The sequence below is a fragment of the Trachypithecus francoisi genome, unplaced genomic scaffold, assembly GCF_009764315.1.
Source record: "Trachypithecus francoisi isolate TF-2019V2 unplaced genomic scaffold, Tfra_2.0 Lachesis_group0, whole genome shotgun sequence".
NCBI classification, from domain to species: Eukaryota; Metazoa; Chordata; class Mammalia; order Primates; family Cercopithecidae; genus Trachypithecus; species Trachypithecus francoisi.
Window position 1 is genome coordinate 19,459,302 of NW_022681453.1, and position 16,419 is coordinate 19,475,720.

The following is a 16,419-nucleotide window of genomic DNA, read 5'->3' on the forward strand; positions in this document are numbered from 1 at the left end:
TTAGAGGCAGAGCTCCTTGTCATGGAGATTGAAGCAGTGTTTTGCCTAGAATGAGGAGCAAATGAGGGAGATGGATTATTTGCTTTATCACCACCCCTCCCCCACCGCCACCAACCATGTCCGTCTAACAGTTCTACTAAGAGCTGAGTACTGAATCAAGGCTGCCTTGTGTTCTGAAAGGCTATGCCCCCATAGAGGTATGTGTGTATGAGGGTGGAGCCCTTTAGAGACAGAATACAGTTGACTGCTGCTGCCCACCAAGGCCAGCTTTTCCTCTGCCATTTTCACTTGTTGCCTGGGCTCAAGTGATCCTCCCTCCTCAGTCTCCCAAGTAGCTGGGACTACAGGTACACACCACCATGCCCAGCTAGTTTTTGTATATTTTGTAGATATGGGCATCGCTGTGTTGTCCAGGCTGATCTTGAACTCCTGGGCTCAAGCAATTCCCCCACCGTGACCTCCCAAAGTGCTGGGATTACAGGCAGGAACCACCACACCAGGCTCTTTGTTGCCTTTTTTTTTTTTTGGACAGGGGCCGGGGAGTCTCTCTTTGTCGCCACTACACAATTTCTTCCCTAGAATGACAGGCATTCAGATTACCTAGACGTACTTGCTAATTAAAAATGGTTCTTTAAAATCTGCCAAGCACACTGCAGAGAAAACACTCTTTTTTTTTTTTTTTTTTGAGGTGGAGTTTCACTCTTGTTGCCCAGGCTGGAGTGCAGTGGCGGGATCTCAGCTCACTGGAACCTCCGCCTCCCGGGTTCAGGCGATTCTCCTGCCTCAGCCTCCTGAGTAGCTGGGATTACAGGCATGCGCTACTATGCCTGGTTAATTTTGTATTTTTAGTAGAGATGGGGGTTTCACCATGTTGGCTGCGCTGATCTTGAACTCCTGACCTCAGGTGATCTGCCCACTTCGGCCTCCCAAAGTGCTGGGATTACAGATATGAGTCACCGTGCGGGGCCAAAACACTCTTATCTCAAGGAGTCTAGGGTGAAAGAGAGAGATTATGCTCATTACAACCATTGACTTCCAAACACAGAGTAGTTATTGATGAATATACTAACATTCAAAAATAAATTTCACTGCAACTATTAAGAAGTAAATTTTACTTCCAAAGTTGTTGATAGCTAATTGATTTACTACTTCCTTTCTAAAACCTATTAAATGAACCAGTGACACAGGATAGTTAGTCATTACTTTCTTTCTTTCTTTCTTTTTTTTTTTTTTGAGACGGAGTCTCACTGTGTCGCGCAGGCTGGAGTGCAATGGCGTGATCTGGGCTCACTGCAAGGTCCGCCTCTTGGGTTCACGCCATTCTCCTGCCTCAGCCTCCGGAGTAGCTGAGACTTCAGGTACCTGCCACCATGCCTGGCTAATTTTTTGTCTTTTAGTAGAGACAGGGTTTCACCCTGTTAGCCGGGATGGTCTCCATCTCCTGACCTCGTGATTCGCCCGCTTCGGCCTCTCAAAGTGCTGGGATTACAGGCATGAGCCAACATGTCTGGCCCCCCTTTTTTTTTTTTTTAAAGACAGAGTCTCGCTCTGTTGCCAAGGCTGGAGTGCAGTGGCATGATCTCGGCTCACTGCAACCTGTGCCTCTGGAGTTCAAGCAGTTCCCCTCAGCCTCCCGAGTAGCTGGGATTACAGGCATGCGCCACTATGCTCAGCTAATTTTTGTATTTTTGGTAGAGACGGGGTTTCACCATGTTCGTGAGGATGGTCTCAAACTCCTGACCTCGTAATCTGCCTGCCTCGGCCTCCCAAAGTGCTAGGATTACAGGTGTGAGCCACCACACCCGTCCGGATAGTCATTTCTACAGAGATTTAAAATCTGCCAGGTCACTAAGTGAATGGTAGCTCAGCATTAGTTATATGAATTTGTATTTGTTGATCACATTTCTCGCCTGTCCCTTAATGCCCTTTGCAGATGTTTTTGAAAGTGAGTTATTAATGCAAAAATTTAAATTTTATTACTAGATCCTTTCACAGCTGTTTTTTACCTTGTCTTGAGAGGCTAAGTACATGAACCATCTGGACACACATACTCTTAATTCCTGTTATTTCTAACTCTGAACAATCCTAAAGTTCTAGTTTTCCAAAACTCTAAATAATCTAGTTTGCTTTTCTTTTCTTCTTCTCTGTTCAGGAGAAGATAGATGTTATGTTTCAAATTATCTGAAGCTTAGTAAGAGATTGCAGTTCTGCAGTACTTTTTATGTTAAATGACTAGAGACTTGTACTTCAGTTTTTATTTTGTGGTGGTGGGCACCTGTAGTTCCAGCTACTGGGGAGGCTGAGGCAGGAGAATGGTGTGAACCTGGGAGGTGGAGCTTGTGGTGAGCCAAGATTGCGCCTCTGCACTCCATCCTGGGTGACAGAGTGAGACTCCGTCTCAAAAAAAAAAAGAAAGATGATTTACCTCTTCCCTGATTTTAGTATGAAAATTTGAGCCTGGGTGCAGTGGCTGATGCCTGTAATCCCAGCACTTTGGGAGGCCAAGGAGGGAGGATCACCTAAGGTCAGGAGTTTGAGACCAGCCTGGCCAACATGGTAAAACCCTTTCTCTACTAAAAATACAAAAATTAGCTGGGTGTGGTGGTACACACCTGTAGTCCCAGCTACTCGGGAGGCTGAGGCAGGAGAATCACTTGAACCTAGGAGGTGGAGGTTGCAGTGAGTCGAGATCGTGCCACTGCATGCCAGCCTGGGCAACAGTGAAACTGCATCTCAAAACAAAAAAAAAAAGAGAAAAGAAAAGAAAATTTGAAATATACAGAAAAAATGGAAACAATTGGCCAGTGAACTTACTAGTTAACATTTTGCTATATTTACTTTATCACAGAGCTACCCAACTAGCCATCTCTTTACCATGGTGTTATTTTTTTAACCCTCAAGAAGGAGTGGCCTTTATAGCTAATGGTAAAGTGATGAGAGACAGACAGACATGCACAGTACCTGACACATGGTAGACATAATATAGCAGGTTAGCAAATAATGGACTGAATGTGAATGAATGAATAACTTGGGTAAAACATACTTCTAGCTCCTGAGTACTCCCAGCCACTCCTCCTCTGCCATTGGTGTTCACTCTACCTGGAACACTCTCCCTCTAGATGTCTGTATGGCTTTCTTCCTTTCTTTTGGTTTCTGCTCCGTGAGAACTTCACTGACCTCCCCTATATAAACTAGCAGCTCCTCCTGCCACACACCAGCCTTGAGTACTCCCTGCATGCTTTGTTCTGCTTCCTTCTGTGTCCCCAAACTCTAGAATAGCACCTACGATTATATACAGCTGTTACTCCACGTACAGTGGGGTTACATCCTGATAAATGCATCATAAGTTGAAAATATTGTAAGTTGAAAGTCTGTTTAATACACCTACCTTACTGAACATCATAGTTTGGCCTAGACTACCTTAAAGATGCTCAGAACACTTAACACTGTCTTAGCCAGGCATGGTTATATGTGCCTGTCATCCTAGCTACTCAGGAGGTCTTAAGCAGGAATATTGCTTGAACCCAGGAATTTGAGACTGCAGTGATCTATGATTGTGCCACTGTTCTCCACCCATACTCTAGCCTGGCCAACAGAGCTGGACCTTGTCTAAAAATAAATAAATAAAATAAAGAGCACTTACATTGTCTACAGTCAAAATCATCTGGCAGCACAGAAAACTGCACACTTTATGATAGCATGGTGGACTGGAAGCTTCGGCTCGTTGCCACTACTCAGCATTGCCAGAGAGTATAGTTCCATATGTTACTAGCCTGGGAAAAATTTAAAATTTGAAGTACAGTTTCTAGTGAATGTGTATCATTTTCGCACAATTGTACGGTAAACCATTGCAGGTTGGGGACTCTGTATGTATATATATGTACATATATATATACACACACACATATATACACACACACACACATATATATGTATATGTATAAAGAGATATAGAGAGTTGGTGCTTAGGAAACAGTTGATGCAGGAAGGAATGAACAAATGGGAATTTCAAGGTTTATAGTTTTGTTGTTACTGTTACTTTAAGGTGTTTTCTTGTCAAAATAGCCAAGAGATGTTTGAGCTATGCAGAGTCACCAAAACACGACTCAGAGCCAGTACATTCATAGAGAATGTTGTGATTTGGGTACGGTTAGCTTTCCTTTCTTAGAGAAGTTCCAGTGAATTCATGTTCAGCTTTTTTTCTTTGTTTTTATTTTGGAGACAGAGTCTCACCTCGTCGCTCAGGCTGGAGTGCATTGGCGCCATTTGGCTCACTGCAACCTCTACCTCCCTGGTTCAAGCAATTCTCATGCCTCAGCCACCTGAGTAGCTGGGATTACAGGTGTGTGCCACCATGCCTTACTAACTTTTGTATTTTTAGTGGAGATGGGGTTTCACCGTGTTGGCCAGGCTGGTCTCGAGCTCCTGACCTCAAGTGATCCACCCACCTTGGCCTCCCAAAGTGCTGGGATTACAGGCGTGAACCACTGTGCCCAGCTGGCAGTTTTTTCTTTGAAAGACTTGTGCTTCTAAGCAAAACCCTTGGTGATTCTGATGCCTCTTATCCTCCTCCTAGCACCCCTGCAGTGGACCATGAGTTGGTAATGCCCACTGAGGACCTCTGGGAGCCATGTCAGACGAATCTGCCTCAGGGAGCGATCCAGACCTGGACCCGGACGTGGAGCTGGAGGATGCGGAAGAGGAGGAGGAGGAGGAGGTGGCAGTGGAGGAGTGTGACAGGGATGATGAAGAAGACCTGCTGGATGGTAAGTGGGCTCTACTGAGTGACAGAAATTGCCTTATATTTTCCTCCAATGGAATTTTTGCTGGGAGACTTTGGTTTTTCCAGTGGGATTTCTTATGCCATCCATAGTGAGAAGACACAGACTAGGAACTCAGATGCAATGAACTCAGCTGCTCTTTGCTAGGAAATGGATTATTGTTCCTCCACATAAGCTTTCTTTTACTGCTGGAAGAACCTTTAGCCTTTAGCTTGTTTGTCTCTGACAGATTTATGGACTCAGGTCCAGAGATTCGAGTGTTGCATACTTGCCCAAGTCATGGAGGAGTCAATGGCAGAGTCCCTATGGTAAGACTTTGCAGTCTGGAGGCCATGGGCTCTTCAGGTAGATGTGAGGGTAACTGTGAGCGGTCTGTAAGTTTTCTGAAATTATACATACAGTTCTGCTTGTGTGTACATGAGGGAATTCCCCAGGCAGAGATTCTCAGACAGTTTCACAACTTCAGAAAGGACACTGTATCTCCTGCAGTGCTGCTCTACCTCTTAGCCTTTCCAGTGACTATAAATTGCTCCTACTGGGAGGGCACTGCATCTCCATGCCTGGTAGGCCCCCTTTTGATGCCTTCTATTTGGTTTGCTCAGCTCACTCCTTCCTTTGCCCTCAGCTTCTTGAAATGGCATTGGACTTTTAATGTTCAGTCTAATGTTAGGTCATTTGGCCAGCCACAAGACTTCTCAATTAATTCCAGCCTTTTATGGCATGGGATTTAGTTGTTTGTAAGCTTCCTACTGACTGAGGAATAGGGTTTTTGTCTGTTCATAGCAGACCCCCTAGTGGAACTGAATGTTGCATTAGATCATCTAATTACTTGAATCTGAAGGAACATAGGAAAATGCACTCCTGCCATTCTCCAGATTCCAGGAGGATAAGCACTGATCCTCCGTCTTTTCTGATGTTTACTATCTTCAGTTCTCATTCATCCTAACAGCTGTCATGTGACTTGGGATCCATTTGCCCTCCTTTATACTGTCCAGAAGCCTCTCTCCATTTCTGCAGGGAAATGACCATTCACTTTTATCCCCCCAATAGCATTTGCTGTCCATTGCTAGCTTATTCAGTTGGAGTCTTATTTCTAGAAAGTAGAATGAATAGAAACAATGGAAGACAGTAATGTTTGCTTGGCTCTTATTGTTCCTGAGATGATGTTAGAGTCCCTAGGTATCAACATCACTTTTTGCTTTTCATCATTTGGGTTCTCATAACTGTATTTACAGACACCCTTAGAACTCCCATCAGGTTTAGATTGGATTTTAGATGCTTCTGGTGAATGTAATGGATATATACACACTGTCTTCCCTGTTGGCTTCTTGGAATTCTCTTTTCCTTGTAAAATTGTTAATTATTCAAAAATTATAATATGCTTCTGCGGACTTTACCATTATTTAGAAATGACAACAATTTAATTTTGATTTGTCTCAGAATAGTGTAACTGTGCAATTCGATTTTTTTTTTTTTTTTTTTTGAGACAGAGTTTTTCTCATTGCCCAGGCTGAGTGGAATGGTGCCAACTGGCTCACTGCAACCTTCACCTCCCGGGTTCAAGCGATTCTTCTGCCTCAGCCTCCCGAGTAGCTGGGATTACATGTGCCTGCCACTATTCCTGGCTAACTCTGGATTTTTAGTAGAGATGGGATTTCTCCATGTTGGTCAGGCTGTTCTCAATCTCCTGACCTCAGGTGATCTGCCCGCCTTGGCCTCCCAAAGTGCTGGGATTACAGGGGTGAGCCACTGTGCCCGGCCTTAAATACTTTTTTCAGATTTTGAAATGACTCATTTTTATAGAAGTTCAGAGTGATAAACAAAAGTTCCATTAGGCGCTATGTCCTGCTGTGCTCTGCTAGGTTAACTGACTTCTTGGAATTTGACTCATGGACCATCTTTTATATTTCACTACAGTGTTAGAGCCACAAAAGTAAAAGTGATACTTCTGTTACTTATAGTGTCTTTTACCCTATTTTACCTCTTAAAGCTTTTTTTTTTTGTCGGCCCTGGCTGGAGTGCAATGGCGTGATCTTGGCTCACTGCAGACTCTGCCTCCCAGGTTCTAGCAATTCTCCTGCCTCAGCCTCCTGAGTAGCTGACATTACAGGTGCCTGCCACCATGCCCAGCTAATTTTTGTATTTTTAGTAGAGACGGGGGTTTCTCCATTTTGGCCAGGCTGGTCTTGAACTCCTGACCTCAGGTGATTCACCCACCTCGGCCTCCCAAAGTGCTGGAATTACAGGCGTGAGCCACCAAGCCCAGCCCAAAGCTTTTCTTTTCCTCTCATGTTGAGCACTCTATGCAATTTTCCTGAAAAATCCAAGACCTGCCTATGTCTTTAGTCTTGTCCTTGCTGCCATCCCGTAGTCATGGGTAGAGCAGCTAGCTATTCTACCATTAAGAGTATCTGTGAATAGGCTGGGTGCAGTGGCTTACACCTGTAATCCCAGCACTTTGGGAGGCCAAGGCAGGTGGATCACAAGGTCAGGAGGTTGAGACCATCCTGGCTAACACGGTGAAACCCCGTCTCTACTAAAAATACAAAAAAAAAAAAAAAAAAAGCCAGGCGCGGTGGCAGGCGCCTGTAGTCTCAGCTACTCGGGAGGCTGAGGCAGGAGAATGGCGTGAACCCGGGAGGCGGAGCTTGCAGTGAGCCGAGATCACGCCACTGCAGTCTAGCCTGGGCGACAGAGCGAGACTCTGTCTCAAAAAAAAAAAAAAAGAATAGCTATGAATAATCTAGTTTTAGTTGGCATAGTGTGATGTGGCCTTTTTATTTTCTTAGAGCAGTGGTTCTCATCCTGGTATGATTTTGCTTCTTAGGGAACACTTTACAATGTGTGAAGACGTTGGTTGTCAGGATTCTTGGGGATGGGTTAGGGATGTTACTGTCATCTTGTGGATAGAGGATGAGGATGCTATTAAACATCCTATAATGCACAGGAGAGCCCCCAGCTCACATCAAGAATTATCTGTCCCAAATGTCAATAGTACTGAGATATGAGAAACCCATTTCATAAAGGAAATTTACTTCAGCCCTTTTTATTTGAAGTTTCATTTCTTTTTTTTTTTTTTTTTTTTGAGACAGAGTCTCGCTTTGTCGCCCAGGCTGGAGTGCAGTGGCGCGATCTCGGCTCACTGCAAGCTCTGCCTCCTGGGTTCACGCCATTCTCCTGCCTCAGCCTCCGAGTAGCTGGGACTACAGGCGCCCGCTACCATGCCTGGCTAATTTTTTGTATTTTTAGTAGAGAACGGGGTTTCACCGTGTTAGCCAGGATGGTCTCGATCTCCTGACCTCATGATCTGCCCGCCTCGGCCTCCCAAAGTGCTGGGATTACAGGCGTGAGCCACCGCACCCAGCCTGAAGTTTCATTTCTAATGGATAAACATAGCTTACTTTTATATTGTCATAGTTTACACAAGCATGTGAACAATCTTATTCTTTTCAAAAAACTGTCTTTTGGCTTTGGTGTATTGTGTTTGTTTTCTTTGTAATTTCTACTTTATAATTTTGTTTACTATTTCTTTTGGGTTTATTTTGCCTTTCTTTCAGACTTTTTACGAATGTGTGTAGCTCATTAATTTTCAGATGTTTTTCTATATAAGTATTTAAAGCTTTCTTTCAAACTTTTTAAGAATGTGCATAGCTCATTAATTTTTAGATTTTTTTCTATATAAGCATTTAAAGGTATAATTTTCCCTATAAGCTTTAGCTCCATTCCCCCATAAGCATTTTGACACACTTTATCATACTTTATTGTCTTTCTTTTTTCTTTTCCTTTTTTTTTTTTTTGAGATGGAGTCTTGCTCTGTCACCCAGGCTGGAGTGCAGTGGTGTGATCTCAGCTCACTGCAACCTCTGCCTCCTGAGTTCAAGCAGTTCTCCCACCTCAGCCTCCCGAGTAGTAGCTAGAATTACAGGCATGCACCACTACGTCTGGCTAAGTTTTTGTATTTAGTGGAGACATAGTTTCACCATGTTGGCCAGGCTGGTCTCAAACTCCTGACCTCAGGTGATCCGCCTGCCTCGGCCTCCCAGTGTGCTGGGATTACAGACATGAACCACCACGTCCAGCCCATACTTTATGGTCTGGATAATCTTGTGTGTTAGGTAGGGTAGATACATTTTACATATGGGGAAACTGAGACTCAGAAAGGTGAGTAGCTTACTCAGTATAACTTAACAAGAAAGTGGCAAAGCTAGACTTTTGGTCTTGAAGGCAGTGCTCTTTTTTCAAACCAATGCTGCTTCTGAGACCATAGATTCTTACAATACCCTTTCCTGTGATAATTTTGCTTTCTTTCCTAGTTTCTGCTTTGAGGGAAGAAGGTGATTATTGATTACTGTTGAGTAGAGGTGGAAGGACAGTTAGAAGTAACTGCAGGTATAAGGCAAAGTAGAAGGCAAAGTATGGCAAATGCTAAGGAATGATGAGCTGTCTTATTTGTTAATGCACTGGACACAAGAGGGGGATCACTGGAGTGAGACTGGAGAGATGACCTATGGTCAGATCATGGGGTAGTTTAGAGTTTGTTTTATAGGCAACATGGAATTGATGGGTGCTTTTTTTTTTTTTTTTTTTTGGACGGAGTCTCACTCTGTCATCCAGGCTGGAGTGCAGTGGCACAATCTTGGCTCACTGCAAGGTTCACCTCCCAGGTTCAAGCGATTTTCCTGCCTCAATCGCCTGAGTAGCTGGGACTACAGGCACCCACCACCACACCCTGCTAATTTTTTGTGTTTTCAGTAGAGACAGGGTTTCACCACATTGGCCAGGCTGGTGTCAAACACCTGACCTCAATTAATCCACCTGCCTCAGCCTCCCAAAGTGCTGGAATTACAGACGTGAGCCACTGTGCCTGGCCGATGGGCGCTTTTACTGAGGAGCATCCATCAGACCTTTGACTTCAGCAATGTTACTCTAGCACTGCATCAAAGACATGGCCTGTAGATAGGCAGGATCAATTAGGTCTGTAGTAGAACTCTATGGGAAAGGGTAATGAGGATTAGAACTGTTTGTGTCAGTCAATCACACAGGAGAAGTAAATGGTCAGACTGGTTGCATTGGATTTTATACAGCTTGGTGACTTATTGGATTTGTAGGGCAGATTGAAGAGGGATGGGTAAAAGCCTAGGAAGATCATGAGATCTTTTACAAAGGTGGGATGAACAGGATAGAGAGTGGATGGGGGAGTGAAAGCTATTTTTGGCTTTACTACAATAAGTCGGGGCATTGTTTCCTCCTTGATACTGACCTTTGTATGTTGAGTAGTGGGATAGTAGTGCAAGAACTGTTTATTATAGAACACAGAGGTTTGGCTGTTGGAGAATAGCACCATGACTTTTATCTTCAAACCAACCTTCAAGTGAGGAGAAGATAGTGCTTTTTGTTTATAACATGTTAAAGGACCCATGACATGTTGTGAGACATTTTAGATTTGGTTTTTCACCCCCCCTCTTTTTCTTGTCTCCTGATATCTGTCCTTAGCTTTCTCTATTCTTTCAGAATGGTAGGGAAAGTAGGGTGTTAACACCTTTAGGGTCTGTTGTTATTAAAGGTAGAGGTTCAAAATTTGATACCTCTGGGATTGGCTTTCCTTATGTGATGTTTTTTCTTTCATTCGTTCATTCATTCTTTTTTTTTTTTTTTTTTTGAGACAGGGTCTCATCCAGGATCACCCAGACTGGAGTGCAGTGGGATGATCATGACTCACTGCAGCCCCCCAGGGTCAGGTGGTCCTCCCACCTTAGCCTCCCAGGTAGCTGAGACTACAGGCGTGCGTCACCATGCCCAGCTAATTTTTAAAATTAAAAAAAAATATTTTATTTTGAGACGGGATCTCACTGTGTTGCCTGGGCTGGAGTGCAGTGGAGCTATCTCAGCTCACTGCAACCTCCACCTCCCAGGTTCAAGCGATTCTGCTGCCTCAGCCTACCAAGTAGTTGGGATTACAGGCATGTGCCACCATGCCTGGCTAATTTTTGTGTGTGTGTTTTTTTTAGTAGAGCTGGGGTTTCACCATGTTGACCAGGCTGATCTCAAACTTATGACCTCAAATGATCCGCCCACCCCAGTCTCCCAAAGTGCTGGGATTACAGGCTTTTAAAATTTTTTTAAAAAATAGAGACAGGGTCTCTCTATGTTGCCAGGCTGCTCTTGAACTCCTGGCCTCAAGCAGTCCTCCTGCCTTGGCCTCCCAAAGTGCTAGCATTACAGGCATGAGCCACTGTGCCCAGCCTAGCTAATTTTTTTTTTTTTTCAGAGACAGGGTTTTGCCATGTTGCCCAGGCTGGTCTCAAACTCCTGGACTCAAGCAATCTGCCTGCCTCAGCCTCCCAAAGTGCTGGGATAACAAGCGTGAGCCACCATACTTGGCCTGGTAATGGTTTTGGAGCTCCATATTTTCTCCTAGCTTAGCTTCAGGTCTAGTCTATTGCCCCACATGAGGTACTTTGGAATATTTAGATGAAAAGAACTCCTGGAATAATCCAGCCTTTATTTTAAAAAATTTATTTCCAGTTGCTGCTTAATGTATGTTCCAGTGGATGTGAAAGTGTGGAATGGTTGGATACATGTCACAGGTAGAGTCCTATGTTTTCGTGGCTTTGTAAAGGGATTTTCCAGTGTATTGCTGGTTCATTGGCACATTTATTTCCTTGATGTCACTTCACTGTTTTTTGTTTTTTGGGTTTTTTTTTTTTTTTTTTTTTTTTTTTTGAGACAGAGTCTTACTGTGTTGTCCAGGCTGGGGTATAGTCACAGGATCTCGGCTCAGGTTCCCAGCCTCTGCCTCCCAGGTTCAAGCGATTCTCCTGCCTCAGCCTCCTGAGTAGCTGGAATTACAGGCACATACCACCACACCTGGCTAATTTTTGTGTTTTTAGTAGAGACCGGTTTCACCATGTTGGCTGGGCTGGTCTCAAACTCCTGACCTCAAGTGATCCACCCACCTCGGCCTCCCAAAGTGCTGGAATTACAGGCGTGAGCCACTGCTCCTGGCCGTACATCACTCTTTAAGCCTGCAGTAGACTCTTCCTTAATGGTTGATAGCTCTGTCAACTGTCCATGATAGGGAGCCCAGACTAAGAGAGATGTCCAAGGGTCTGTCAGTCTGTACAAATGGCAAAAATCCTAATACTATTTCTCCAAAGTAGTTTCTTGTCCTCTTGCAGCAGAAAAACATGGGAGAAAAATAACAAGAAGAAACCTGGGCTTGAATATGCACTAAAGGTTGGAGGGTAAAGGAGACTGTTAGAATTTAATATGTTTTCTTTGTTTAGCAAGAACTTTATGTTTCTTATTCATGCAGACTTATGGATGCAGTTCCTAGTTTCACTCCAGAATTTCAGCTACTTTCCAGATATATGTCAAATCTTAGTTAATAATGAGATTCCCCTTCCCAGTACCACTTGCATTTCTTTTAGGCTACCGTTTTTCTCATGTGAATATTTGCAAGGAAAAGCCAGATGTCCCAGTTCTTTTCCTCCATTGCTTTTACTTTATTACCTGTGCTGGTTTCTTTGGTCTTTGGTTCTCCAAGAAGGTATCATGAGCCACCACCATCCTTTTCTTCTGAGAACACACTGCTCATCGAAACTGTTTGGCCTACATTGTGGATAGCCATATTCAGCTAAGACAAGAGTAGGGCTTTTCTCGGCCAGGCGCAGTGGCTCATGCCTGTAATCCTAGCACTTTGGGAGGCCGAGGTGGGTGGATCACTTGAGGTCAGGAGTTCGAGACCAGCCTGGCCAGTATGGTGAAACCCTGTCTCTACTAAAAATACAAAAATTAGCCGGGCGTGATGGCAGGCACCTGTAATCCCAGCTACTCAGGTGGCTGAGGCAGGAGAATTGCTTGAACCCGGGAGGCGGAGGTTACAGTGAGCTGAGATTGCGCCATTGCACTCCAGCCTTGGGTACAAGAGCAAGACTTCATCTCAAAAAAAAAAAAAAAGAGTAGAGCTTTTGTCAAGAATTTTATTGTAAAACAAATCAAAGCCCAGACCAGAAACTACAGACATAAGTAACTTACTGGTTATTCTAAGCATGACTGCTTGCCAAAGGGTTTTATTTCCAAACTTAGGTCCTTCATTTGTGGTTGGGGGTAACTGGGAGTTTATGGAGCTTTAGGATGAACTTGACAAACTTGTTGGAACATCAGTTTTACCAGAAGATTGGTGAAGTGGTGTCAAGGTTATGAGGTTCGGTACTTTAACTGGTAAAGAATTTAAATGTTTTTTTTTTGTTGTTGTTGTTGTTGTTTTTTTTTTTTTTTGAGGCGGAGTCTCGCTCTGTCGCCCGGACTGGAGTGCAGTGGCCAGATCTCAGCTCACTGCAAGCTCCGCCTCCCGGGTTTACGCCATTCTCCTGCCTCAGCCTCCCGAGTAGCTGGGACTACAGGCGCCCGCCACCTCGCCCGGCTAGTTTTTGTATTTTTAGTAGAGACGGGGTTTCACCGTGTTAGCCAGGATGGTCTCGATCTCCTGACCTCGTGATCCGCCCGTCTCGGCCTCCCAAAGTGCTGGGATTACAGGCTTGAGCCACCGCGCCCGGCTAAATGTTTTTTTATAATGAAAATTATAGCATAGAAATAAAAATTCACCCCATACATTTTTTAAGATGAAGTAAGATATTTTGGCCCAGCGCGGTGGCTCATGCCTTAATTCCAGCACCTTGGGAGGCCAAGGAGGGTGGTTCACCTCAGGTCAGGAGTTAGAGTCCAGCCTGACCAACATGGCGAAACCCCATCTCTACCAAAAATACAAAACTTAGCTGGGTGTGGTGGCCCGTGTCTGTAGTCCCAGCTACTTGGGAGGTTGAAGAACGAGAATCACTTGAACTCGTGAGGCAGTGGTTGCAGCGAGCCGAGATTGTGCCGTTGCACTTCAGCCTGGGTGACAGAGCACAGTGGTGCTGGCCTGTAATTCCAGCTACTCTGGAGGCTGAGGCAGGAGAATTGCTTCAACCTGAGAGGCAGAGGTTGTGGTGAGCCGAGATCATGCCACTGCACTCCAGCCTGGGCTACAGAGTGAAACTTTGTCTCAAAAAAAAAAAAAAAAAAGAATGAATATCAAAATAATTATATTGAGTGAAAGCCAGAACTCCTGAGAAAGAAAAAGAGCAAGAGAGTGAGAGAGAGAATAAGGAAGAATGTGGTATTAAGCCTAAAATAGCCATTTTATATATATATATATATGTATAGCCATATTATATATATGTATGGCCATGTAATATGTAATATGGCTATACATATATATTGCCTAGAAAATACAAACCAATCCTTAATGGCAGAAGCAGCTTAGTGCTTCTCTAGGGATAGGATTAGGGGCTATATATATATGTGTGTGTGTGTGTGTGTGTGTGTGTGTATATGTATATATGTGTGTATGTATATATACACACTGATATATATATCTAAAAATATATATATTATATATATCTAAAAATATATATATTTATATATATCTAAAAATATATATATTTATATATAAACCAATATATATGGCTATATATATGCACATACATATATATATAGCCATATATATTGGTTTTCTTCCACAGTTCTTGGCTTCTAACTCCCATAGTCTTTGTTGCAGTCTTTTGTTATAATGGTGCATGTGTTAGGCCTCAGGGGGATATCTCAGGAAACAGAATCTCTCTGACCTACTCTTGCCATCCTTTTACCTGCCCCAAGGCAGGACTCTAAAATTCCAAGCCCCCCTTTCTAATTATGGGTCATAAGACCCTCATTCCAGAGAGGGTCCCACTTATACGCTGTGGGAAGTAATACTGACGTGAAGCTTCCATAAAAACCTTAGAGGGGATGGGCGTGGTGACTCAGGCCTGTAATCCCATCACTTTGGGAGGCCGAGGAGGGGAATCACCTGAGGCCAGGAGTTCGAGACCAGCCTGGTCAACATGTTGAAACCCCATCTCTACTAAAAAATACAAATATTAGCTGGGCGTGGTGGTGCACACCTGTAATCCCAGCTATTCGGGAGACGGAGGCAGGAGAATTGCTTGAACCCAGGAGGCAGAGACTGCAGTGAGCCAAGATTGCACCACTACACTATAGCCTGGGTGACAGAGCAAGACTCTCCAACAAACAAAAAACCCTAGAGGACTGAGTTTGGAGAGCTTATGGATAGCTGAACATGTAGAGGTTTCTGGAGGGTGTCATACAAAGGGTGGGTATGCAGGCTCTGCACCCCTTCCCCCATGCCTTACCCTACCATCTCCTCATCTGTGTCCTTTGTAATATCCTTTTTAATAGCAGTAAACGTGTTTCTCTGAGTTTTGTGAGTGGTTCCGGCAAATTAATTGAACCCAAGGAGGGGTTCATGGGAACTGCAACAGGAAGCCTATCAACTGGTGTGTGTCAGGGGGCAGTCTTGGGACTGAACACTTAAATGGATCTGATACTATCTGACATAGTGGGATCTGACATTATCTCCAGGTAGATAGTGTTAGAATTGATTTAGAGGGCACCTAGCTGATATCTACTGCAGAATTAATTGGTCGCTTGGTGGTGGGGAGAAATCCCCACACATTTGGTCACTAGAAGTCTTCTGTGGTGGTGATTGTTGTTGTAGTGGTGTGAGAGCAGAGGAAAACCATGGTTTTAGAGTTTTTCCAAAAGAGAGTGAGAGAGCAAGAGAGAGAGAATACATCATGTGATTTCATTTATATTAAAAGTCTAGCAAATACAAACCAATCCTTAATGACAGAAAGCAGCTTAGTGCTTCTCTAGGGATAGGATTGGGGCAGAGAGAGGAGAGAAGGACTTTAAAGGGGCATAAGAAAAACTTTCGGGGTGACACATGATCATTATCTTGATTTTTATTAGTTTTATATAAAAGTATACAATCAAACCTGAATAAAGATGGGAAAAATGTGAAAAAAAAAAATCCAAGTATCTTTATTTATTTTTTTTTTTGAGACAGAGTCTCATGCTCTGTCACCCAGGCTAGAATGCAGTGACGCAATCTTGGCTCACTATAACCTGCATCCCCCAGGTTCAAGCAATTCTCCTGCCTCAGCCTCCCGAGTAGCTGAGATTGCTAAAATTGTAGGTGTACCCCACCACACCCGGCTAGTGTTTGTATTTTTTACAAAAAAACCCCACAAAAACCGCGATTACTTTTGCACCAATCAAGTAGTAGAGATGGGATTTCACAATGTTGACCAGGCTAGTCTGAAACTCCTGGCCTCAAGTGATCCACCTGCCTCAGCCTCCCAAAGTGATGGGATTACAGGCATGAGCCACTGTGCCTCGCCCCAAGTAACTTTTTTTTTTTTTCAGACGGAGCCTCACTGTCACCCAGGCTGTAGTATAGTGACGTGATCTTGGCTCACTGTAACCTCCACCTCCCGGGTTCCAGTGATTATCCTGCCTCAACCTCCCAAGTAGCTGGGACTGACTACAGGCACCTGCTACCATGCCTGGCTCATTTTTGTATTTTTAGTATATTTTTAGTAGAGATGGGGTTTCACCATGCTGGCCAGGCTGGTCTCAAACTCCTGACCTTGTGATCTGCCTGCCTCGGCCTCCCAAAGTGCTGAGATTACAGGCATGAGCCACCGTGCCTGGCCCCAAGTAACTTTTAATATAGTACTCTGTCTGTACCACTCAG

At 44.0% G+C, this 16,419-nt stretch overlaps 1 protein-coding gene across 8 annotated transcripts in view; it reads left to right on the plus strand.

Moving 5' to 3' along the window:
* The window catches only part of RAD54L2 (RAD54 like 2), a 135,716-nt gene that overhangs the window by 56,946 nt on the left and 62,351 nt on the right, over nucleotides 1–16,419 (plus strand). For 7 of the 8 annotated variants that reach the window (XM_033209014.1, XM_033208998.1, XM_033208988.1 and 4 more), the window contains one exon: nucleotides 4,577–4,766. In XM_033209014.1, coding sequence (XP_033064905.1) covers nucleotides 4,631–4,766 — 136 coding nt within the window. In that variant the 5' untranslated portion in view covers nucleotides 4,577–4,630. Of the gene's footprint in view, nucleotides 1–4,291; nucleotides 4,343–4,576; nucleotides 4,767–16,419 lie in introns of those variants that run through there. The other variant, XM_033209024.1, reaches the window with a different exon arrangement.